Source organism: Centropristis striata, chromosome 20, assembly GCF_030273125.1.
Source record: "Centropristis striata isolate RG_2023a ecotype Rhode Island chromosome 20, C.striata_1.0, whole genome shotgun sequence".
Taxonomy (NCBI): Eukaryota; Metazoa; Chordata; class Actinopteri; order Perciformes; family Serranidae; genus Centropristis; species Centropristis striata.
The window spans coordinates 10,847,516-10,875,449 of record NC_081536.1 but is presented as its reverse complement, the minus strand read 5'-3'; the positions used below and the strand labels follow the sequence as shown (position 1 = coordinate 10,875,449).

The 27,934-nt window shown below is 37.6% G+C and overlaps 1 protein-coding gene across 1 annotated transcript in view; it reads right to left on the bottom strand.

Annotated features, from left to right (window-relative positions):
• eys (eyes shut homolog) overlaps positions 1-27,934 on the bottom strand; it is a 202,249-nt gene that overhangs the window by 93,874 nt on the left and 80,441 nt on the right. Inside the window, exons 24-28 of the mRNA XM_059359709.1 lie at positions 25,132-25,253; positions 24,041-24,300; positions 8,470-8,566; positions 7,878-7,985; positions 5,284-5,429 (exon numbers count right to left, since the gene is read on the bottom strand). Coding sequence (XP_059215692.1) covers positions 5,284-5,429; positions 7,878-7,985; positions 8,470-8,566; positions 24,041-24,300; positions 25,132-25,253 — 733 coding nt within the window. The remainder of the gene's footprint in view (positions 1-5,283; positions 5,430-7,877; positions 7,986-8,469; positions 8,567-24,040; positions 24,301-25,131; positions 25,254-27,934) is intronic.

Here is a 27,934-nt window from a genome sequence, read left to right as displayed (position 1 = left end):
GCGCCCAATAAACGGCTCTGGACGAACGTAAACCACGCCTCCTCTACGGAAAAAATAAAAGGTGGTCTCCAGACTATATCTCATTTATGATATAGACTGGCGTTAGCCAAGGTATGTATTTTAGCCATAGCCATCTACTGTTTTTTTCCAGCACGTGCACAGAAAAGATTGTGAGGATAATTTCCTCATAGACTTCTATACATTAAGACTTCTTTTTGCAACCAGTGCAGTCACCCCCTGCTGGCCATTAAAAAACATGTCAGGTTTAAGGCACTTCCACTTTGGCTTCAATTGTCAAAGTTTTGCCACTTATGTGTATTTATGTGTAATTTGGGTGAACTTATCAAAGTAAATAAACTAAATATATCAAAAAGGCCGGCAAGTGTGTCAAGTTAATTACGTGGAATTTACGAGCCTAACCCAGTAAAAGAACGGCGCATGAAGGCACAGTAGTCAATGAGTCCCTGAGAGAACTCAGTGAAGTACAGCCCTGAACTAACGGAGAAGTATGTCAGGTACTGTAGACACTGAATATCCTTACAGTTGTTCCTATAGTGTATTATGTCTAATAAGGCACAATCCTCCATACAAACGGTACTGCACCTAATGTGCTGACTCAAAGGGATCACATGAATTATCCTTTAAACAAAGTACATCTTCACTGTCTGTCCACCATTTAAGATAACTTTGAGAATTCACTAAGTAAGTCATCTTTACTCAGAGGGTTGATGATATTCATTATTTATGCAGATCTTACAAAAATAGCAATGAGATCAGAGGAGAAATGAAGGGGAGGGGAGAGTTCAAGCTGTGAAGGAAACACCAGATAACAGAAAGAGTCAAGATTGGTCTCTTTTCTGCCAACAAATCAGAACACAAGTAGGGAAAACAAACTGATGACTGTTTATAGTAGTCTAACTTATAGCAGGTACTGCTTCAGAGAGACTTTTTGCTGATGAATCAAACATAAATGCATTGGTGGTAGCTAACAAACACGCTTTTTTAGTGATTTTTTTTTCACTTAAGTGGTAAAAAGATTATCTACCACCCAGGAAATTTCGACTTCCAGGAATTGAGAGATAAGAAATGCTGACTGACCCGTCGTTAGTCATTTGGTTAGCTTTTCATCTGGTGGCTGAGACAGATGTAAACAAACATTGTGACAACGGGAGCAAGAATTTATCTCTTGCCTCCCATGTTTTATAATGAAAGAGCATAAATAAAACCATCTTTAGTGTACACAAAAAGAAATCATCATGTTCTCTCATTACAGAATGTAAAACAGCTCCTTTCTTGTGCCAAACTGAAAACTTGTTTTCATTTAGCCAAAAGGAAAAGCTATACTGCAAGTGGATAATTCACAGTTTATGACTGCAGAGGTGAAAACAACCCTGAACCCAAAATAATAAAAAGTTGCAACAGAACATGAACTATGGAAAATGTAATACAGAAGTGTGATGAGGGAAATGAAGCCATATGTGAAAAATCTTTTATTTATTCAATTCGCACATTTTTATCACACTTCTATACCACATTACGTAGACTGATGCTTACGTTATGTATGTTTGATGTTTTTATTTGGGTCAGAAGTCATTAAATACTTTAGCTCCTGGGCTGGCTTTTTACACTCAATATACAATATTAATTGGACTGTACTACATAAATGAGATATTCCATAACATATTAAATATTTAATGCTCCAAAACTGGTCAGAAAGGTTTTGAAACAGCTTAAAAAAAGTAATACTCACAAATATGTAATTCAAAAACACTGTCAACAGCTGTTTTCAATTGACACGATTAATTAATTCCAATATTCTAGTCATATTAAATGCACAGTATATCTCTAAAGCAACAAATCTCTGCAGAGGCTCTGTGGCAAAGATAGAAATAATGACCAAATATTATTCATCAAGTTCACCCAGCAAAAGACTGAATTTACTGAAGCCTTAACAGCAAACAGCGTTGCGAGGGCCGGAACACCATCATCCGACGATGTGCTGACTGAGGAAGCTGCAACAATGTGCTGATTGCACTGTACTATCACTCAAGGGAACATGCTCCTTAATGATGGGTGAAGAAGAGAAAACAGAAGGTGACGAATAGTGTGCTTAAACTGTGATTTATATAAACAAGATTACCCATTAATCATGTCACTGTAATGACTTCTGACCTCAGCGCAGAGCATGGCGCCTATGTACAGTTAAATCATACATTACTGTGATTGCAGAGCCTTTTAGACAAAACATCTTAAATAATGATCAGACAGCTGAGATCTAGGCAACTGCCAATACTGTCTTACAGTGACAGATAAGATGAGTCTAATCAGGAAATTAGATTCATACGATATAAGCAAGAACATTTTAGAGGCTGTTTACAGAAGTCTGTTTACTTGGTGCACATGTAATGGGAACCTGGGGGCTAAGAACAAAAATAGCCTGTCCAGAATGACCCCAACAATAATTTGAAAAGAGCAGAAACAGATGGTATGCATTTATAAAAAGCATTAACAAAAAGCCCGACTAATTGCGTCTGATCCTGATTCATCCTTTTTCCCTTTTTAGAGAATTCAAAAAACTGCCCTCAGGAAGATGCTATAGAGCGCAGCAGCAACACAGTAGGACCTGATCGATACTGTATTTATGGGCCTGAAGCTGATATTCATATTAAGGATGAAAATAAAACAATCATTCCAATATTGACATTTTCGTACCAGTTTATAGTTTTCACCATTAGTGAAGTGGCTGTTACACCACCCTTGCACATTGCTAATATAAATACTGTGAACTTGCACATTCCTGTTTGCACGGCTCCTTCCCTCATTTATATAACACCATATTTGTACATATTGTTCCTACTGTTTGTATTTTTTATATATTTTCAAACATTTTTGTAGGTTGACTTTTTCTATTATTTATATTTTCTATTTAAGCTGCTGTTTTTTGACTGAAGTACTTGCCTTAATCTATATCTAAACGGTGGCTCATAAAGTTGGAATAAAATAATTTTTATTCTTTAATTTTATTATTTTAGTCTTCTATTAATCAATCTCTTCCAAACATATCACAATGAAAATTAAATAAATTATTCCAACTTCATGGGCAACCGTGTATATTTTAGTACTTTGTTTGTCCTTATGCACCAATACACTACAGCCTATTCCTTGTATGTGAAAACCTACTTATGCAATAAAAAAAATTTCTGATTCTCTAAGTTCTTGTTCCCTGTGTTGAATGACATTTCAGGGTTGACATGGTTGAGAGCTGCCCAAGTAGTGTTGGAGCATGCACTGCCGAATAGTTTTTTAAATATAGAGTATGTATTTTCTTGCATAATATTCTGAGAGGAAAAAATCCAAATCAATGCATATTGAAAGCATGTATACCAATACCGATATACCTCTGATATTAGTTGATTATAATGCTCAACCAATTAATTAAATAACTAGCTCTACAACCGAGAAAATTAAAAACTACATGCAAATGCTGTCTGTACAGTATGTTCTCTATGTGTATGTATGTTATTTACTGTCTATAGTGTGATTTACGCCTACGTGTGAAGCCAAAGGCAAATTTCTACATCAATTATTGTTTATATTAATATTACCAATATACAGCATGCTTATATTGTTTGTGACATGCAGAGAATAAAATGACACTGTATATAGAAATAAAGCACTATTACACATGATTCTGTTAGAGCCATAAAGGTTCTCATTGAACAAGTGATTCATATTGACCTGACTTCCTAAGAAATAAGGAAAAGATAAAGACAAAAAAGGAACATTTTAATCGGAAGATCTTCCTCTCTAAGTGGGTCATAGAGACTTTTATAAAGGTAAAAAAAAAGAATAATGATAAAAGTGTGCAGACGTGTCAGAAATATAAATAGAACAATTTTCTGTCTTTTTGCTTCAATTACTTTAAAAGCTCAAACATGTTACTTGTAAAAAGGCAAAAAATCCATCTTTTTAGAAAAGAGAGGTAATAGTCTGAGCATTAGGACAAAAGAAAAAACCCATCTATATAAACACATAAAATATAGGCACTGATCAACCACCAACATCTAAGAAAATTCAATATGAATAGTGATGCAGGTGGGAATGAAGTGTCATTATAGCTTAATTACATCCATGAAAGTGAGTAGATATAGCACGAGACTGATTTATTATCAAGCGGCTTCAGCTGCTACAATCAAAATGAATGTTGGCATTCAATATGCAAAAAAAACACCCCTCAACTTCCCTGATGGCTGGAGCAAATTATATGATAATACCATCAAGTGACAGAACGAGTTACAGTATTTCAGTGGTAGAGGAGATGACACATCCTACCATCAAAGCAGAATAACATTTCAATCAATTCCAATCAGGCTGCACAAACATGATGTGATGAATCATCCTAAGATTGCAAATTTACTATTAGACTAGAATAAAAAGAAGTTACACACAGCTTGAGCGGCACCACAAAGCCGTTTGTGTTTTTGTAAGAAAGTTGCTGTTACATGCGTTACTAGAGCAAATATTTTGTATGAGTTCTAGTCGGTTTGAGCCAATCCAAACTGTATCCTCTGGCCGCTTGCTCTCTTGGGGAACCCTGTTTCCTCAGATGAGCTTAGAGCAACAGAAAAAGTAATGACTTGTACTATGCTGTGCGTAGGCCTAATAATAAAAGCTGCTTCTGTGGGAATTGGGCCATGCGTGTCAGGTTCGGCTCTCCAGAGTAGCAATACCTCAGAGATTCCCCCCCCCCTCTCTCAACTGGGGAAGGATAAATTGATGATACAGTGTGGAAGACAAATGAAATTAATCTTCCCAGTACCTGACAGGAATTGGCTTTAGATAGTGAGCACACACATTCTCACACACACACACACACACACACACACACACACACACACACACACACACACACAAGCTAAAAGAGCTTGATATCTGTCTGAGTGGAAAATAAGACAAATGGATTGAAGTAAAACAACAATAGCGCTCTGAGACTAAAGAGGCTGATGAAATGAAATAAAGGCAACTAACAGTCACTGAGATGTTTTCATCAGATAAAACAGGTGATGTGAATTTATCACTTGTTAGCTTTACTGAAAGCCAGGTACTGTATCTTACAGACGCAGGAGGGCTAATTAAAAGCAAGTATTGTGGAGCAGTTTTTCTTTTTTACACTAAGCCAGATCTGTGTCAGAGTTGCCTCAATAGCGCGTGGCCGCAGCAGTCGTGATAAGCTTTTTAGACTCTCATATTGATCTTCATGTCACCTGAGGGCAAAAGAGCTACCTGAGTATCCAGGGCGACAGACACACTTGAAGCCCCCGGGTGTGTTGATACAGATGCCCTCGTGTAGGCAAGGTGAAACTTCACACTCATTCACATCCAGGTCACACAGCGTTCCAAAATAACCAGCAGGGCAAATGCAGTGGAACCTATCAGGAAGATGAAATAACACTCAATCATTAGGAAATAAAGTGAAAGACAGTGAAGAGCAGTGTGTCAGACAGTAGAGCTAACTCCAACATGGCCAGCGTATACATTAAATGTTTTTTTTCCAAATACAAATTTAATTACTTTTAAGCATTTTGTAGTTTCAGAGCTTGTATTTGTTAATTTCAAACATTATTTTATTTTAAATACTCACAAAATTTCAGTCATTTTTATTCTAAAAAAAGACATTGCATCACCAGGTTTAAATTGTAGAAAAAACAACTATCGTACAATCAATAAAATGTGATCATATCAGTTAATTTTTCATACTTGTATTTTGAGTTTCTACTGGAACGTTTTACATGCTATAATGTTCAAAAACACATGCAGCATCTGAATATTCCTGTATTCACCCTCACCCAAAAAAAAACAATCTGCTCTGATTGGCTTATGAAAAAATATGGTGTACTTTTGCAAAGGTATGCTGCATTCCAAATTCCATATGTTTTCTTATTACTTTTAGTATATACTTCAGCTTTCACGTTGAACTTTAACCCTCTTGCTCATATATGCTGCCCAGGGGATTGTGGGTCAAAATAGCCAGAAAAGCATGCTGGATTGCATGCTGAAAAATGCAGGACATTCTGGTATTGTTGGCATGATGTGTATTGGGAAATACTAAGTATTGTTCTGGCATACTAAATAGTATAGTAGTATGGAATATATAGTCCTAGTCCTCAAACTATGGGGGGACATATTCAGATGCGGGGTAGCATGTCCTGATATACAACATATGAAGAGGAGCCAAATCTGAATGGCATTTTTAATCTAATGTTTTCTTATATTAGCAGCCCATAAATAAATCTGACTGAGTTGTGTCACTTCCCAGCTTGTGGGTTGGTAGGCACTCCAGATACCCAAATATAAATAAAGTCAGACTATGTCTCCTTTAAGACCCATTTTTCATTCTCAAACTGACCAGCAGCTCTTTAAAAAAAGAAAAGAGAAAAAGAAAGCAATATGACAGCAATTAAGTTTCCCTGTGTGTACTTAATTTGGATTATATCTGATGACTTATTACTATTGGGAACAGCTTCAGCTGTCCAATAATGTGGTTTACTCAATTCAAATCCCTCTCTGCAGCTGTCGGTGGGTCTAATATCCCCTGACCACACACCTCGGAGGAGACGCTTATCCTGTTTGTAAGAGAGATAATAATAAAACATGTAATTAGACACCTCTGTGCGAAAATCTGAACTACATTCTTTTGATTAGTTGGACATCATTTTTCATCAGTAAACCATTTACATCAGATCATATTTATGTAATGTGATAAACAGCATTTACGATGCCACAACAGTACTGGGCTCTGAGACATTACTGCTATAATAATTATAATAACACTTTCTCCGTCACATCAGTGCCTAGAACAGTCTGCTAATCAATGACAATTAGTTAATATGTGTTTGCCACTAATGTATATACAGGTGAATTTCAATACATTACAAAATCATGGGAAAGTCCATTTCCAGTAGTTCAAGTCAAATAGCCCCACCAAGTATTGAGTGCATATAGTTGGACATACTTTTCAGAGGCCAACATTTCCATATTAAACATACTTTTTGAAACTGGTCTTTGTAATATTAAACATTTTTTTGAGACACTGAATTTTAGGTTTTCATTAAATGTAAGCCATAATCTTTATAATTAGAAGAAATTACATAAATTAAGACATGAAATGTTTCATTCATTGTAATGGATCTATATAATGCGTATAATGGATGAGAAAAAATGACATGACTTTTATGGAGCCAAACTTAAAGTTTCTACGAAAAGAAAAAGAGTGAACCATCGAGTCGGATTCATCTCCCGAGTACAGATGGACTTGTTCAGCTTGTTGGGTCAAGAAAATGGAGATAACGGGTGTGTGCAGTGTTTGTGGTGGGCAGCAAGGTTAAAACACACCTGATGTGAACTCCCTGGACTGTGCAATCAGGGGAGCGCTCTGAGCAGGGCCAGGTCACATGGGAGCGAAATCATGACGGGAGACAAACTGGAGACAAACCATTTAGGACTCAAATTGGCCCTGGGACTTCACTACCCATCTGTCCGACTAAGCCTGGAAGCCCCGGGGCTCCCATTAAGCACAGCGCAGAGAAGCACCAGTGGAGTAAAGCCCAATCTAGATACATGATGTGTTCCTGCTGAATTCGCTCTCTGTCTTTAGAATAGCAGCTTATGTGTGTCAAGGATGAAGACAGGCTTGTTATATAAAGCGGAACACTTTGAAGAGGAACACCTCGTGTGTTTCCTTTGCGGAACCATTTTGTTCGCTCGCCTTTCAAAACAAACGCAGGAAATTAATGCCGCCTGGTCTTTACTGATATGTGCAGTTTTTAAAGTGAATAAAGGCTAAGTTGCAGCAAAAAGGGAGTTATGTTCATACTTACTTGTTCACAAGGTCTTGACAAACGGCAGAGTTTCGGCAAGGGCTCGAGGCGCACTCATTGATGTCTTCCTCACAGTGAAGGCCAGAAAACCCCATCCTACAATCACAGCTGGATAGGAGAAAATCATTAATATTGATATTTTGTCTCAGATGAATAGAAGATCTATGTGTTTCCTACTGGCGCATGCACAGAGCATAAAAAATCTATAGAAATGTAATGATATTAATTACCCATCATATTTAGTCTGATTGCACATGCAGTGCAGCGACATAAGCCTGGATTTAGTTTTAACCTGAGGGCTACATGACAAGAGCAATTAAGACAGATTTTTTTGTGAACAATCTGACCTCATTTCAACCTGAAATGGAACATCACTAACCCATTTAAATACATTTTAAGAAAGGGCATGGGCTCAAATCTTTCAGCTCACTGTATCAAAAATTTCAGTATAATAGCCCGAAACCTGCACGGGAATAAAGGTTACTGGTAGTGATACTCTGGATTTACTCATGTTTAAAGTCCATCACTACAAAGTCTGACATTTTCTGGCCTCCTAAGAAATGAAAAGCTGGTTCTGGATAACGCTCTTTACCTGTAACTGTTGACCCGGTCCACACAGTCACCCTGGTTTTGGCATGGATTTGAGCTACACTCATTGGTGTCAATTTCACACCAACTTCCTTCAAATCCTGAAAGATAGATGAGATGGTCATGGATCAGCAAGCCCCACTACATCCTGAAAAACGTCAGGGCCGATGATAACAAAGACCCCAGTGAATGCCATTTTAATGGAACTAGTAGCCCCTGTAGCATATCTCATCTTCCAGCTCTCAGCACTCACTGTTTCCCCTTTGAGAGTGTGTAAGTCTAATAATACTTTAGTGCCACAGACAGATTGGTCTGAGGGTTAGTGGTTTGGGGTTTGAGAGGTGTGTGGCTGTGTGCGCCACCGTGCATAAGTGTCTGTGTGTGTGAGGGAGAGCGAGCGAGTGGGGGAACATCTTGTTAAGTTAGGGTAAGAGGGAGAGCCTAAACCCAAGAGCTCCTTTGGCCTTGTTCATTAGGGGGTTGAGGGGCAGGATGGCTAAGCAGATCAGCATGGATGTTTTGTTGTACTTTTGAAGGCAGCCTGGGAGCTTGTAATGTTCTGCCTGTCGGAGATATTCCTCTGGTGGTCGGTCTAGGTCGGGTCTACATGATGGTTTTCAGCTGAACAAGTGAAACTAGATGTCTTAGTTGGATAAAGAGGCCTACCTATGTAGTAACAACAACCAATAGGAGGCACATGACCTACATAACATGACAAATATCAGATGACATTACATAAAAAATAAATGAATAAATACACTAAAATGAAAGATAGACACCCATATATATTGTAGTTTCAAATACAACCAGCAGATTTTTGATCTCCAGTCTAATTTACAGTTAAATATATAAACCTAAATTACTATGTATTACCTATATAATTTTTTTTTTAAATCTATAACTCACAGCAAAACGATTTAGATTAATAAATAGCACTACAGGTGAGAAAAAACAATTTGTACCTTTGATTTTGGGATTAACTACCCCTTTAAAATCGTGCAATATTATTATTTCTTTAAATTCCAATAGATATTTATTTATTGGGCTCACAAATATAGATAGAGAGAAATCAAAAAAATCCAATAGATTCTTTATGGGCGGTATTTGCTTCCAAACCATTGATTTACATCATTCTTTGTCTGCTATTTCATTTGTTCGAGGTCTGAGCAGTGATACAGAGAGACCATTTCCTGAGCAATTCTATTCTCTCTTTTAAAACTCTGACCTCAGCGTTCAAAGACTTCTACTGCATTGTCCCTGCAGAGCACCATCTGCCAAGCATAATTTAAGGCTGTATAACACAAGCAAATATACAAAGGGTTAAAAAAACGAACTTATATCAAGTATAATAATAAGTGTTGTTATTGTGTTCTGGCCTCGTGATGCTACTCCTGCTGCTTCAAATTAAGAGTATATATTTGAACTGTAATGGGTTCCGACTCATGTAAGTATGAATTCTTATCTGAGAGAAGCACTTGTATTAACAATAATGAGGGTTATAATTATTTTTAGACAAGCCCAGGTAGTTTAATATTGCATATGTGAAAATGTGAATCCTGGGGATGTGGTTTATGATAGAAATGTTTTATATTATATCATAAAAACATGGATGCACCATTACTTATATATAAAAACATTTCACCTACTGATTATTATGTGACTAATACCATATATTAGATATGAAATGGTTCACCTGTATTTAATGTACTAACACCATACATTAGGAGGTAACACCATATAATGCTTTGCAATGTAACAATGATTTTTGTCATCTCAGTGCTTTCAGACTCTACTGGACAAAACAGATGGCGAACAAATTATATAGATAATAGATTTGTGAGTGCAGATAGATGCAGCAATTGTAAGCCATTATTTGTGGTTTGGTGTTGAGCCAGATAAAGGTCAGTACTATTGATTATTAAGTGTTGAATAAAAAATGGCTTAACTAGATGGATCTCTAATTATGCCTTTTTAATCAGCTGAATAAAGAAAAATGTACGTCGGTAAGTTTAAAATGAATAATTTCCAATATGCCTACTTCAGAGTGACGCTAATGAAAAAAAAGTATGACAGCGGCACTGACGCAGCTCTGCGCGTCTTGGGACGTAACAATGAGAGGAAATCCATGAGACCACAGAGAACACAGAGCATCTGGTGAATTATGGGACAGCACAGGTTTCCCAAGCTGGTCTGTCAGTCAAAGCAATGGTGGAGCACCTCGGGGACTATTTCGAATGTCACCGCAATGTAATGCATCTTCTGCCACTGAGCAGTGACTGGAGGCTTCTCCTTGACAGAGTACAGAGAGGGATACCCAAGGCGTATATGTACGTAGTCATTCCATCATCTGGCTGGAGCTACAGTATGTGATCACTGCTGCTGCCAGCGCATGTCTCCGAGGAGAAGAAATTGCGGGTAATCCCCAGTGGATGGCGAACTAACTTTGATGGACGTTTCAATTGAAATATGAGTGATGTCTTCATTTTAGGAGTGTGAATTTTCGTCTGGACTGCTACATTTGTGACTATAGTCTTCTTATCAAAGTTGCTGTCAGTTTGATGTAACAATTTCTCAGAGGGGGTTCATTTAAAATGATATTACCCTCCGCGCTTGAGCAAAATATAGATTACAGTCTTTGTCTGTGGTGTCATCAGCGTGCTGTCAGACAGTAGGCTACATCAAATATCACTCATCGCTTAATCTGTGTATGATTTTCACCCAAAAGACATCTTCAGTGCAATGTTTTCTATCAGTTGAGCTGTGTTTAGTTCTGGTTCTCCATGTTTGAGGTTTTGATCTTAAATTGTTGCGCCTCTATTTGCCTATTTTTTTTTTTTATGACACAACACAAATGCAACCTCCCTCCAAGATTAATCAAAACTGGACCATGGAGTGCTGTCTGAATTTAAAGTCGTATTCCAAGCATTTGTTGGGGACAAGACTAGTTGTAACTTGCAACGTCTTGCAATATGCTGGTCTCTAATGTCCTCAAAAACTACAAAAGATAATGTTTTGTCTCTGTAGCAACGACTCTTTGTACTTTGGTTTTTTAATTTCTTTGCAGCTGATATAATTTGTAATGTAAAATAACTTATTTGACTGAATTTTAAGACTTGAGTGAGTCATACAGATAAAGCTGTTCCTCGAAAAAACTATGAAAGTGATTCCCTGTCCAAAACAGCCATGCTGACCGCAAATGGCTAGTTAGCTAGCTAGCTCGTTGGTTTCACCATGCTGTCATGCTACAGTTGTTTAAAAAATGGGCTAAACAGCAGGCTTGTGGCAGCGCTGGGTCTAACTGAGAGAGCTTCTGTCTGTACCATGGACGTATTTTGAGCAGCTAACTTTGCTACGAGCTGAATGGCTGTTAAAACAGGTGAAGTGACTCACATGCTAAAACCAGCTACAGGCAACATTACATGCTGAGCTGCAGGGGACACTATCAGCTGGCTTGAGTTGAGCTGAGACAAACCAGTTCAAACCACAGCAACTTTTCCTTTCAATGTTCTAAAGCGGTTACATTCTATTGCTTATCTTTCAGCTTTCAGCTCCAATCGTAACCCTCATCAGTGTCACATTTTTAAACACCAAAAGATGTTGGCACAAAAAAACAGGCATATTTTACGCCATGACCCACACATAATGAGGTGTATATAAAAACAGAATGCAAATGCACCTCACGCAAAGTTCAGACCATGCATACACATGGCTTTCTTGAAGGTGATATGATAAGGTGGAGATGATCACTGTAGGCTACATGTTATGGTTTTTAGTAATGCATGATAATGCACAGCTAAAACGTTGCTGATTCCTGCACACAATGCAAAAATCTAAATCTTACAGGGGAGCCTGCACGCATGCCAAATTGTCAAGCTGAACCACAGAAACTGAAAGAGATTTGATATTTGTAATAGGCTTGTTTGGCACTCCCTAAGTGGCCTGTCAGCAAAAACAGTATGGTCTCTCTATGACTGAGCAAGAAGTTTCTTCTGATACAAGAGGAATCAAGTATACTGTTATGGCTAACATTTTGGTACTGTGTGCTTACTATGATTTCTGTTGACATGAATAATGTGCCAACACTGCATTTGCATTCGCACAGAGAGCAAAAAAAGAAAAAGAAAAGAAAAACAGTATGGCCACATTAATCCATCACTACACAGAGACGAATTTGATGGACCGTTGCAGCACATCTTGGCTCGTTTTTGAAGTTGTGTTACATAATTTACATGCTTGCAGCAACACGAATGGCAACAAAAACAAAGTTTTATGTAAGATTCTGTTGGGTGAAAAGATTAAAACTATGCAACATGGCCCTCAATTCCAATTGTGGACGATCCACAACAGAATTTTTTTTAATCTGTAAAAAGAGACACATCTGGCACAGGCAGACACATCATCAACCCTTTGCAACAAACAATAAACCACTCCATTTAGGCAATTAAAGACAAATATAAATGGGCAGACAAACCAGACATCAAATTAGTCATCATGGATGTGTTTCTCATAATCAGGGGGTAGCATGCTTGTGAGTCCATCACATGCACTGACCAAAAACTGGGTTACTTGAATAAGTGGGTTAAGAATAGAAACCTCTTTGCATGTAAACACCAGCCACTGCAGCCAATTTACCCCACTGCTACACACCTGGACCACCTCCTCAGTGCTGCTAATGAAGACACAAAATGATTAAACACTGAGTTTATTTAAAATTTGTACAGCTGTTGTAGACCCAGGCCTATTTTTATACATTATGTGAAAATGTAGCCACTAACCTCTTTCTCACAGTGGTGTGCAAGTACTTAACCACAGCACACCTCAAGCAAAGCTAACAGTATATCCCTGAGGCTGTGATCACCCACTGTTTTCTATTTGAAAAAGCCCCCCCCCCCCTAAATTTCCTGAAAAAAAATAATTGATGAACTGCAAACTATAAAAGGATCAAAATTGTAAGACAAAAACATGAACAGCACAGGAAAACATGAGCCTCACAAGCCTCTATCCTGATTACCAGGCCGCCACAATAGCGCCTTGTCAATAACAAGGTAGCCTCCCTTAAGGCATAACCCTGTCCATTTTACACTAAAAGGGACCATAATGTATAAATTGAGCATCATGGTGTATTAAATAAAACTTGAAACTAGTGATGAGACTATAAACTCATTAGAGAAATCTTTACTGAGGTGATAAATCAAATAAGAAGTTGTGTAATTTTCTCATAGTCTTCTATACAATTGGACTTCTTTTTGTAACCAGTAGCGTGACCTCCTGCTGGCCATTACAAAGAATGCAGGTTTAAGGCACTTGCGCATTGGCTTTTCTTCTTTGGGCCAGGAGGCAACATCCACTTATTTTATACTATGGATGTGAGTACTGCTCATCTCGCTGAGAATCAACATCCTGTCTGAGCTTCTGTTCTGCTTGTTGCTTTGGTTTGGTCCATATGTTAGGTGCCTGAAGGTTATCACCATCTCTAACACATGACACAGAAAGCATAAGAGGGTCTTTTTTTGACATTTAATGTAAAAAAACAAGTAAGTAATGGGCTTGCCTTTAACAGGCAACATGAAAAAAGGACTCCCAAAGGAGAAGCCCAGGTTTCTCTACTGCTACTAGATATGTAAGTAGGAATGTGTTTGCTGAGTATGAACATGAAATGTTTATACAGTATAATTTTGTTGCTGGGAGAAGGTTGGGTCTTCCTTATGCCTCAATTTAAAAACTGCCTAAAGGACCAGTTGACTTATTACTAACCTTTTAACAAAAATATAGATTGAACCTAATAAAAATGCTTAATATTTCTATGCTTATGGACATAGTTTCAACTGGGAAATGTGTGCAACCTGATTTTCATTTTTCCAAAATTCAAGGTTTTTATAGTTACAATTTTAGTACAACACTACATCCTCTCATAAAAATGGATGCCCAGCTGTCATAATCTAAATGAAAAGGCTCTTTTTGATACAAATCCAGATGCACTCATCTAGGTCGCCTTTGGCTGTTACTCTGTGCTTAGAGCAATAAGCTTCATGAGATGCAGTGAGAGCTTTGGTGACTGTTTTTTACTCTGAGTTTTGCCTCTCAGGCTACACATGGGGTGCCTCTGGCCATTCAATTGGTTAAGCTTGCTGGGACTCTACATAGCCTGGCAACAGCACAAAAAACAAAAAACTCAGGTATCTTTGACTGAAACTAACCACTTATATAGAGTTGACTTCCATTGTGTCCCCTAACATCTGAAACTAAATCCATGCCTTTGGCTATGCTACATGAAATGAGTATATTCTGTCAGCACAGTGGCCAGACTCCACAGGCTAATATATAGAGACCATTTGGGACATTTTACCTACTGTGGAGCATTCAGGGGTTAAACACCAATATGTTAGAAGCTACTAATGACTGAGAATTTTAATGCAGGGAAAACCGCTGATACCATTATGTGCCCTTTTTATTTTTCATCCTTTTTTTGATGCAGCTGTTGTTCGGGCTAAAACAGAGGTCTCAAAGCTAACATGGAAAAAAAGAACCACCTTTTGCCCTCAGCGATGGAATATCACAAGCGTGCTGAGACCTTTGCTCACTGAAGGGGCACGCCCTCATACTGAGACTGAACACCTGCTACATTATAATATTTTGTTGCCTCTCTGTGTGCTTTCACTTTCAGAATAATATGCTAGATACTATATAGCTAGATAGTACTACAGAGCTGTGTTTTACATGCTATACGCTTTGTATGGTCACTGACTGCTCTTCTGTAATGGATAATCATTTAGGAAAATACATTCCTTTGAAATATATTTGATCTCAGTAATTTTAGGGATTATTATAGGGATTCAAAACTGATCCTGAATTTCCCTTGCTTCTCTTAGACAGTTATCAAATATTTTGACATTTTGAACATGGTTTTACATCAATATATGCATTTTCATTGGTGATTAAAACAAAGATTACTTTGTTTCAGCATCATCGAATTACAGTTTTTATTCTTATATAGCCACAAATAGATGCATTACTTCATAGCTATGCATCCAGACCGCATAGGTCTTCTATTCAAGCAACTTATTACTACACGATTTACGTTTGTTGTTAGGTGGAGACCTCTAGTGGCCGTAGTAATTATGACAGAAAGGAGCAAAGGAGGAAGTTAGGTAATGGAGTGTAATATATATGATATATCATTGGTTTTGTTATGTGATTACATTTTGTTCTCTGGGTTATGTGACATGATTTAACATACTGTAATGTGACAATGTTTTTTCCGATACCTGACCAAGTAGTAATAATTTGGCATCTAAATAAAATGTAGGTAGTTCCGTTAAACATTAGATGGTGCAAAGGGGCCGGCAAAATGAAAGGTCCTTGTCAACAAGATATATATGTTCATCAATACCACCCATTACCACACATGAGTGTATGTCAAAAGCTGCTCGTGGTACTGCAGAGCGTTCTAAAAAATAGCACACAAGTCATTATACATATACTTACGGTTCGCGTTTCCAAAAGAGGCTGCAGTTTCTGTAAATTTAGGCTACGAAACAACTGACCTAGGTTTAGGGCAAAAAACTTCTTGTTAAGTTTATAAGGTTATAAAAGACATTTAAACAGTAAATAAATGTACGTAAATGCTGGAAGTGAAGTAGTTATGAGGGTGATGTGACAGCAGTGAAAAAAAATTCACAAAACTTAATTTAGATTAAAAGTCGCTTACTTCTGTTTTCACACCGGACACAAACCCTGTTCTCCTGGGTGTAAGTCCACCGTTTGTTTGACCCATCCACCTCCCCTTTCTCCTGGAGTGTGACATCCGCCATTTAAACTCCACATCGCCGTATAACTTCTACGTCAGCAATATGGCGGCAGATAACAGTCGAAAACGTAAATATGAGTCGTATTTTGTTGCATGTACAAACAACCTATATTGATGCTTTTGAGGGGAGACCAGTCTGTCCTTGTTGTTGCTTGAAATTATAATTGTTGTTAAGCATATCAAGAACTAATACGAAGCAAGACATATTGTATGGCTGACATTAAATAAATGTATATGTTGACTTGGGGTACAGTATGTATTTAGTGGTGTTGGCCAAAGTTAAAGTGCATTATGTTCAATATGACTATACAAAGACAAGTTCAGTGATATTCCCATACATCTGGCAGGGCAGCTGGTTTATAAATTGAAACACATCTACTATAAGTCATATTGTCAACCTCGTCTATAAACAAAAAAAGAGTGATCACTAAAAATGAATGCAGGGAGGGCAGACTTTTTCCAACACATCTTTGGCAACAAATAATCCCGGCACATCTTTCTTAATATCATATTAGGTATGTGTCAGTTCTCATGTTGGCACAGCTTCACAGTAGCTCATTAACCAACTGTTTGGTAGGACACAATCTCAATCTTGTGGAAGGTGAAGGCTAGTGTAGCATGCCATGCAAATAAAGGGGTTTGTTCTCCATCTGGCCAGGAACACCTCTGGGGATATACTGAGCCATGGAGACCAAATGGTTTTTGCATGTAAAGGGACCACAAAATGCTTCTGAATTAATTCACTATACAGCAAGAATCATATTTCTCCACTCCAGAGGCAAAGCGATTGTCCGCATGTCAAAAAGCTTGCTAAAATAAAATAATCAAATTGCACCCCAAACCCAATGAAAATATGGTAATGGGCACTCTGATGCAGATGGAAACATGTTAATATTTTATTATTATTATTATTTTATTATTTTTTATTGTTCATTAAGTGCTGCAGTCACATAAGGTTATTTCCATTGTGTAAATGCAAATGCACATGTTAATACTTTACGTCATCAATTCTATTAATTAAAAACAACATAATGAATAAAAAATGAACATAGTTACCAGTCTGAGTTGTGTCATGAAAAGGTACTATTAAATAATGTTTTGAGATGTCTTCTGTGCATGGTGGTTAATTATCTGAATAATTAACCCTTCACATCGCAATGTGTTATGTATTTGCATCTTTTCCAATGTGTCATGGATTGCGTACTGTAAACACATATTGAGGCAGCGATGTTGATTATAACAGATATTATCACGACTCAGAAAAGCTCCATATGCTGCATTTCCACTGCAGGGTATGGCACCCTTCTACTCAAATCCACTTGTTCTTTTTTGGTTTCTAATTAGCCAAAGCTGTGGATAAAAATCTTGGTACTTTAAAAAAAAAAAAAAAAAAAAAAAAGTTTAAATCTTTGTAAAGGTTCCAAACAAGCCGAGCCAATACTAAAAGGTGAAGTTGAAACACAGCAGACCACTGATTGGTCAGAGAAAATTGTCAATGCAACACAGGACATCCTACACAAACCCATACTTTTAAAATAGCCTAGCTACTGAATAGCAACCACATTTTTTTTCCACACTATTTACTTCGCAGATATTTAAAAAAAAAAAAGCAAAATAATGCCATACACTACATACTGTGCTGGACTCACTACATTTTTTAAAACTGCTGGGAACTGTTTCTGATGATTCCAGCGAATGTTGTGTTGAAAATGAGGTTACGACAGTTTCACATGGCGTTACTTTCATCTGAGAATTCTTTATACACTGAGGGGATACTATCCGCAATGGAGAACAAAAATAGAGAAAAGCACCTGGTACCAAAAATGAGTTGAGTCAGGTCGAGCCGAACCATGCAGTGGAAATGAGGCATTTGATTTGCAGTACTGCGACCTAATGGTGCGTAACACATTTTAACACCAATTATGTGCGACTTCAACATCAAAAATCTATTTCCATTACAATAAATGAGATAAGTTATATTTTACCTGCCGGTGTTCTGAATTCAATTAAAAGAAGTCTTAAAGTCTAAAATATTTTTTTCTTCTTAAGTGGGTGCATCCTAAATAGACTGAGGTCCTAGATCAGATTTCAACCCAGGATGCAGCAGTTTAAATGGGCAAACTGTTCTCTGTTCAGCAAACTGAGCAAGGACACCCAAGCCTGTAGTCCAGACTGTGTACAGAATGTGTTGTTACTCTGTCTTGTACCGTAATCTGCGGTGAGTGATGTTATGCGTGTTTGTTTCATTTGTTGTGGATGTCGGCCGGTAACCCTCACCCCAACCTCTATACCCTAACTCTCCCATTTTCAGGTTGCTCTTCTATCAGGTTTGGCACTCCCTGCTGAGGCTCCTCATTAAGAGGAAAGTGGAACATCTGTGCTGGTCAGGCAAGATGACTTAGGCCTCCTGGCCAGAGCCTCAGCGGAGAGTCACTGCTAGGAAGAACAAAAACTTCCTACAGAAGCCCTCTACAATCAAGAGAGGATAACGGGCGCTCTTATGTTTTCTTTTAACATGATTCTTTCAGCTAACTCTGGTTTTATTCTGGCCTCCAGGTTCTCACAGTATACCTTTGTAGACAAAACTCATTTCCATTGTGGCTGTGTTTTACAAATCCCTTTAATGCTACTCCCAGTAGACACCTCCTAATGGCTGCCTTTTAGTTCCTGTTGAACTGACGAACACTAAAGTTGCCACATCACCCTTTTTGTGAGACAGATATAGTCGAGTGAAGTGTCTTGGGAAAACTATGGCCGCATACTTAGCTTTAGATCACATTCAGAAGAGCAGATTATCATTAAATCAACAGTGAAAGTGCTTATCTTTAATGTAAGACCCCTGTCAACTATCATCACATATTGTCAGAAGACTGGCTATTAAAAAAGTTTGACGTTCACCAACCCCGATCAGAGTATTACTGTTGTCTCCTGGGTATCTTCTCATTAGATACCAGTGCCTCTTCAGTTAACAACAAACTAAAACTTGTTTGCTTTGAGCAAAGAGAACACGTTTCCTGACGTTAAAGTAAAAGGTTGTTTTTTTTAATAGCATTTAACCGGAGCCCAACTGAAAAAGGATCTTTGTGGCTTTTACGAAAATAGATACTTGAAAGTTGCAACAATCAAACAATGATATATTAGGACAGAATTCCCTAAAAAATGTCACTAATGTTTTTTCTAAAGAATCTAAAAAGAGCTCTTGGGTGCCCTCTGGTGGGAGAATTATGTAGCAGCAACACTTAAAGGGGACCTATTATCCATTTTCTTATTTCTCATATATATATATATATATATATATATATATATATATATATATATATATATATATATATATATATATCTCATGTACATATAAAATATGAACATGTCAGATGTCCATATTAACTTCAAATTTTTAAATAATGCAGTAAAAGTATGTGAAAAAAAATCCCTGTAAGCAAAAACCATATGTTTTCAATTATTTCAACACTCGGGTTGTGCTAACAAAAGCTCTTGATGTATTTTGACATACTGTAATTTGTTCCAATCATGTAACTGCTTTGTTTACACTACACACATGGCCACATGCGCTACAAAGGTTCCAAAGCCACATCATGCTAATCATGGAATCCTGTAACCTTGGTTGATCCATTACAATTGTTTCCCTGGCTGCAATGATGGACGGTGGGTCTAAAGAACACAGATGCATAAGACTCGGAAACAGTGACCAATCAAAGCAAACTGGGCTTTTTCCAGAAGGGGGTTTAAAGAGACAGATGCTAAAACGGGGCATCTCAGACAGAGCGTGAAAAAAGGCATGGCAGCCAGGAGGTGAAGGAGAAAAAATTATTATTAAACATTATTGCATGTAAACGTGTTCTAGTAGAAGACCCCAAAATACTAGTATGAATCTAAAAATGATCATAATAGGTCATCTTTAATTATCTCAAACATATTTCATCAGCTGACACATTCACTGATAACAATATGAAGTATATGCATTGCTGAGCCATGGACTTTCTCGACATCTAAACATCAACATTGTTAAATGATACAAGGTCATCGTGCCAGAATAGGATAAACAGCAAGGAGCAGCAGCTTCATGCAGTTCAATAACACCTCCAGCTGCAGAAAACACCCCACGTCTAGACAATTGATGTATTCCATAATACAGCCTCGTTAACAGCACAAACCTTCATGTCTACCCTGAGGCATGTTTTAACATGGTGCAGCTGCCACGAATTCCAACTGTGCTCATATATAGTAAGAGCACACACTGTCTGTATTTGCGTGTGGACCACGTGGCTGCACTAAGCTGCACTTGGAATGTGTACCATGTGACATTTGGGCTGTGCACCACAATGTTTTCATTTCATTGCTCAAGATTCAGTGTCGAAAGGCAAATGAGAGTTTCTGCATTTAATGCAGTTTAGTTGTGCACATTAGCTTGCTTTAAGTACTCACTGCTGTCATACTGTAATTTGTGCCAATTAAACAACCAATGTCTTTTACTGAGACGGGTGCAATTTCATGTTTCATAAACTCATCAAACCCAATCTCCTTAATTCAGTTCATTTCCATACCTTGAACTTCTACAATACCACACATCATGCACATAAGCTCACCTAAAAGCTGAACAAAATGTCTAATTGGTGATTTTATTACAAGTTAACCGCTATCATGTTGACTGTGTTGTGTCCATCACGACTGCGTGGGATGAGATTTGCTTATAGCAGTAAATCTCGCAGACAGATTCCAATTTAATTAGGCCTGGGAATAATGTGAGGCCTACACAATTTCCTTGACAAATAACCTACACTGAATGGTAAATAACAAGTCTGTAAAATTGTTGCACTGGGATCAAGCCACGAGTCGTATAACAGCTCTGCATTTGTTGAGTAGTAGCTATGTAGGATGGATTTATGGTGAATAATAATGGAGAGTAGTGAGTCACAAGGCTTGTATGAAGTGAAGACGACCGAGCCCACGCAAAGCTCTTGGTGTAATGTATGCAGCCAGCACCTAATTTCCTATTCCTCTCCAAGGAAGCCTTCTGAAACTAACCCAGTCGCTCTATTTATATCTGGCAACATCTTTTCATCCCGGCGCTGATAGAGCCATTAGGTACAGAACAACCCTATAGCATCTTCACCTGTGCACTGATAAGCTTGAATGTTAAAGCACTTTATCATTCATAATTCCTAAAGTATCAGGGGGATCAATGATAAACTTCCAAACAGGTCATTTCCACAAAGGACATGGTCATTTTCTGCTCCATTTCTGTTATGTTGTTGCTTTTGATTTGAACATGAGATATGTGTTGAATATCTGATGTATGTATGTGAACTCAAGTCTTAGTGGAAATGTGGCTGAATGTGTGTGAGGAATATAAAACCAGTATTTTTTTTTACTTGCATAAAGTAATCTACTTGAATATCTTATTTACATAATTAAAGTTCATATGTGTTATGATAGAAGAGTGACAGTTTATGACACAAGCTACAGCATAATTAGCCATATTTTGGTAGAATTAGGTTCGACGTGCCTACTGTATTTATGCACATACTGAGCATGCGAACAGACAGGGAATTTCGCTCCAGCAGAGGTGAGTTGTTTCTATTGATTTTTTGATAATCTCTTTCACAATGAAGACTCGTCATTTTCAGTCATGCATTGCTGGCCACAGCTTGAATTCCCACAAGGGATGAAAGTACAATCTTTTAATCACCGAGTATGCACGAGACACATTAAACAGCCTACAAACAGCACCGGAGCATCAATAAAATCTGCTTTGTTTGCCACTTTGTGAACATGTTTGTAGGTAGTGATCCAAGAGCAAGGATCCAACTGTCCAAATGTCAGATTATAATTAGACTACATTGCTTGCTACAATTAAGGAATGTAATGATAAACGGAGGGCTTTGTGAATGCCCAGAGATCTCAGTTTCTGCCTGAAAAGGAAGATATGTTGATATTCCTTTTATAAAAAAATAATTAAAAAAGGAAAAAAATAATTAAAAGTTTAGAGCTAGGAACAAAGAACAAGCCATTTGTTTGAAGAATTTCTCGTTTTGTAATATTCATTTATTTATTTGGCTTCGTTTTTTAATTAAACTAAAAGATATTTTTTTAGTTTGACCTGAGCAAGAGAGTAAATATGCATTGTTTTGCATAGATTATACCTCATCTCAGAAATACATTTTATTTCGATAAAGAAATGATAAGAGAAAATATGTTTTGAGATTTTTGTCTCAGGGACAAAACTTCAACTTCACTTTCACTGATAATTTGTTCTCAATCTCCTTTAGTAATTTTTATTTTAATCTTATCGTAAACCCAGTATAATGAATTGTATTGAATCGAGAGTTGAGTGTATGGTTACATCCCTATAACTATATAGGGCATGTATGCCAGTACAGTTAGATATTTTAAATATTGGAGGTAAATCCAAAGCATTTACTCAATTTGGAGACTTTAAAAGACAATATGAACATGACTGCATTTCATGTCAGATTCATAGTTTAAAGTAATATACCATATGTCTCCAAATGCATATTGTTTCCTGCTTATTCCCATTTACAGTTGTAGAAAATGCTGAAAGCTAACACTGACTGGTCGTTATGTCAGTGCATTTGCTGAACAAAACATGGTGGAAGGTAAGAGTCCTGGCTAAAAGGACTTTTATCTTTTGCGTAGGTGATGAAAGTTAATTGGTTTTCCCAGATGACTTGTTTGGACAGTTAACAAGTGAAAGCAAAGGAAATGAGTGACAGCGTTACACACAAAAGAAAGAACTATTTAATCAGGAGCTGATTGCAAAGACGTGTCAAATGTATTAAGTTCTGATAGGTACACAATAGGCTAAAAGGATGAAGGCAAATTACCTATAATAGGCTTTATGCTATAGGTTTTTTGCTTTAAATTAATTTAATTGAACAAAGGCTGATGTTGATTTTAATCTGGGGCATGACCCAGTCCTGAAAGCTTCAGATTCTATGAGTAGTCATCATATTGTGTGAGGGGACAGTATGTATGCATGATACAGCCGAGTATGTCACATAACAAGCAGCTGGTTCCCTTCAGTCCCAGCCACCAGCGGGTTAAACTAATGGTGGTCATCAGGTAAAATCATGCCAAGATAAAGCAGCCGGCAAGTTGTTTTAAGAAGGAGAAAAAGGGCAGAAGTCATTTATCTGGCTTTGTTGACCATTCTTTGCAAAAATTGGAATAGAAAATGTGTGAAAATCTAGGAAATGCATTGCAATCAATACACCAATTTTATCCCAAGCCACATTTTTATCATTATGTTTCCTGTACCACCCTCTTTATGGCCCAGTTACCCGCTGCATCAACTATTCATTCCAACACAAAAATTAAAGTCCTGCTGTTTTATAAGAATCAATCATAATTACAAAAAAAGCATTTACCACTTTAGATCATCCCTGTAGGAAAACCTTCAGTGCTCTTTTCCAGAGGTGTCAGGAGTACAGTACAACATGTGATTCATGCAGAGGAAAACAATCACTGTCTCTGTTGGAAAACCTTATACACATCAGAGGGCAGATAAAAACAATGCACTCATAACTGTGACAAAAGTATTTTTCATCTTTTTTGGGAGAACCTTTTGATCTGTGATCTAAATGTTTATCTTGCGTTTTTCTAGAATTTTCTTAAGCTGTGCAGATTGTCTACACACAATAACCTATTGAGCAAAATGGTGTATTTACTCTCAGAAAGCGGGCTAAAAACAGCACTATTAGTATGAGGCTGAGGCGGTGTATTCACTCACCAGCTGGGCATCTGCAGGAGGCTGTTCCATTGGAGCGTGTCAGGCAGGTGGAGTTGTGCAGGCACGGATTGTGGAGGGGGTCGCAGGGGTCATAAGGCTGGTTGCACAAGGGGCCACTGAAGAAGGGGGGACAGGTGCAGGAAAACTCCCCAGGTACGTCTGACTCCTGACACTGAGCTCCATTTAGACAGGGCCCGGCATCACACTCATCCACATCCTCTGCACAATCCACACCTGTCCAGCCCGGCGAGCACAAACACCTTGGATACACCAGAGAGGAGATATGGTGCTGTAGAGGTCATTTTGGCATAAACTGAAATGAATCCTAAGTAAATAAACTCTTGCAACTTTTTTTTGTAGTTTTCTACAGGTTAAGGGTGTCATTCTCTTTGGGCCAGTCATGCAAAAAATAAAAAATAATGGCAATACTGTGGAGTGCACCACAATAATTCAATCCACAGGACACATTCTTCTGCATACAAGTACACATTGGTGCAGTCCATGTATTGGCACAGCTCTCCTGGATCTTTGTGTGAGACAGTGTAGGGAATTTAAAGGTTAATTGAACCACTGGTCAGAGCAGCTTTTAATTCTGGACAGCTGAATGTAGGACACAGGAGGTTAGAGCACTGAGTGGGGATTAAATGGAAATGTATGCATGCTAGACACAGACAGACGAGAGATGGGGACAGAGAAACAGAGATTCGTGAAGTATCTGCTCTTAAGGCAGGTGAATATTCCACTTGGTGGCAGTGAGTACCCGAGCACGACCAACCACTCCACCGTGCATTCCTTTTCATCCCCCAACTTTTCCACCTGAAGCAGTTTTACGTCTCCCTAGCGAGAGGAGGGCATTAGCTGAAGCAGATACACCAGCTTTTTCCTCCAATGAGTCACAGATCCCCTGAAACCTTTTCATGCTGTGAGCCATTGATTGACTCATTTGTTTTACCTGCCATCTGCAATTCATTATCTCCGCTGCCGGTGGAAGGACATATTGCTATCTCTGAACGGCTTCTTTTTTTCTGCATTTATTAAGTGACTGATGCACCTCGTGAGGACAGCGCCCTCGGGCCGCGTCGCACACATACTTGTAGCTGTTGAGAAGGTCTGTGCAGGTGGCGTTGTTTTTGCAGGGCTGCGATAAACATTCATCAATTTCTTGTTGGCAGAACTCCCCCTCCCAGCCCGAGTGACACACACACTCATAACTCTGCAAAAAAGGAAACACAATTATATTACCATTGAAATATAGTGACACCTTACATCTGCACTTGTCTTGGTGTTGTAATTTAGGTACTTAGAGTCTATAAATTATAATAGCAATGCACGCCATTAAAATATAACTCGAAGGTATTGTGCTACGACGCCCATGTCTATAATGCTTTATATGCATACTTATAATGAATAATTATATGCTTATAGCATTATGTTATAGTTATAAAAACGGATTTAATATTCCTAATGCTTGATAACAATAACCATAACACACTGTAAAGCATTTCATAATGACTTATAAGGTCAATTATCATATCACTTGGTCACTTAGAGAGATTGTTTTGGCAAGTTTCATAGTGCATTATAATTTTCATAGCTGTAGAAGATTATATTCTTTTTATATATGCATTATAATAACTGTTTTAACACATTATAAGGTGACTTTAGGATTATAATTTAGGAGTATGGGTTTAGGCTAATACTAACCCTACAATGCATCATAAGCATGTTCATAATGCATTACAGACAAGGGCTGCAAAAACAATGTCAGTGAGTGACCGGCAATTATTAACTATATTATTACCTGAACATGTAAGTAATTATAAAATATTATATTATATTATGTGCTGTGATTATGGTTATAAGGCATTATGAATATTTATCAACACTTACACCTATAATTACAAACTAAACTAAACATAAACTACAATTATGCAGGGCTATAAGCAGATTTTTATGCACTAAAAGCTAATTTATAATGCATTATAGACATGAGCTAGAATAACAATATCAGTGAGTCATTATAAAATGTTTTGTAATGTGCTATAATTTCTGTTAATATGCATTATGAATATTTTTGTATGATCATTACTACAATTATACAGTGCTATAAGCAACTTTATAATGCAGTATAGACATGGGCATCACAGGAAGTGTTACCAGTATTGTATATAGGTGTTAATTAAGCTGTTAAGGAGAAGTCAGAGGGCAGTCTGTATTTTAATACTTATTTACATTTTAGTAAGCAAACTGTTATGCTTAATGTACTCAATTTTCTCAAAAAAATACTGCAGAATAAAACCTCCCACTCACAAAAAGATCTTTCCTGTGGAAATCTGTTTAAACTGTGGAAGTGTCATGCTTGTCTTCACATTACTGCCATGCAGATGTATTCCTCCAACCACCCACCCTCTGGATAATATACAAACCTTTTTTCTCCATGCCATTCAAAATATATGGTAAGAGCATATATGTAGAGAAAATAAACACACGTGAGATATGTTTTTATTATGATGTGCTCGTCTTTATATCATGAATATGTTCTATCTATACATTACAAAACAGATTTGCGTACAGCTGTTACCCTTGGTAATCTTGTTCATTCCTCCATTCAGAGCAGTATCTGGACCACTTGTCCTTTATTTCATCTTTGCAATCTGCATTATGATAATTAATTGTGGAGTGGGAGATGAATAGGTTGTTGTCTATTACTTTCCAAGGTAGCTGTTTCATTTAAATTCCTCTTATGTGTAGAAGATGATGGTCAAGGGTTTTTCAAGATTCCTCAATGCCAACATCCTGCTTAAAGGTCCAGGGTGCTGCTGGTTGAATTCATGCTAATCTGTATTTCATACACTGGAGGGGAGCCGTTAAACTTTGTCTGATATAATTTGTACACGGTGGGCCCTATGGTGGTAGGGGGAAAATGCCGTCATCTCTTGATAAATTAGATACCTCCAGGAGACTCCTATTCCTTACCCCCGGCAATAGAACATAATCTCATTTTTGCTGCTAAGTCACCTTCAGGGACTGCAATTCTCCAAAATAAGCTAAAGCTCTGTGGGACACGCTGTTCAGAGAGAGGAATAGCTGCACTGTAAACAAGACTATGTTGAGGGCTTTCCAAAAACTGTCCCTATTTGAATAATGAGCGGAGAAAAAACGGTGAAACAGAACAGAGAAGAGTGTGACTAGAAAAGTATTGGTTGAAATTTCATTATACCCCTCATATCACACCCAATTCCCTCCTTATGCAGTGTCCTTTTGTCTTTGGATTTGGAGTATTCAGTTTATCCCAGAAAATGACACTGAATGTTTTAACCAGGATTTCGCGCTGGGGCAATTTTGAAACCTTGGCGGAGAATCCCTTGTAGACTATTTTATAATTCACAGAGGGAAATAAGCATTTGTCCTTCAGTTATCCTGAAATTGCTACAGAAGCACTTTCTTGAAACCAGTGTGTCTTGATAACAACATAAGAAAATTACAATTTCTCTTCTGGCATTGCCTATCAATAATGGAAATGGACCAATAAAAGCCTAAAATTAGTTCTTGGATGGCCATGCCAGTATATTTAGCTTAATAAGAGCTGGAGAGGAGAGTTATATTTATACATATTACAGCTGGAATGTAAAAACCTTAAATGTTAACTTTGCAACCTCAAAGTGTGGTTTAGCAGTCCATAATATGACTAATTATTTTGGAATATAGGCAATTTTTGAGCAACTGCTATTCAGGACTTTCACTGCCACATGTTTTGAAAATATCAAAGTTAATTTTGAAAGATCTGAAGTTAGAAATAGAAATTATTTGTGTTTGAGTTTTTGTCTCAACACTTAATTATTTGTCTCTTTACTCATTTAATTTAGTTTAAATTAAATAAATTGTCTTGGTTCG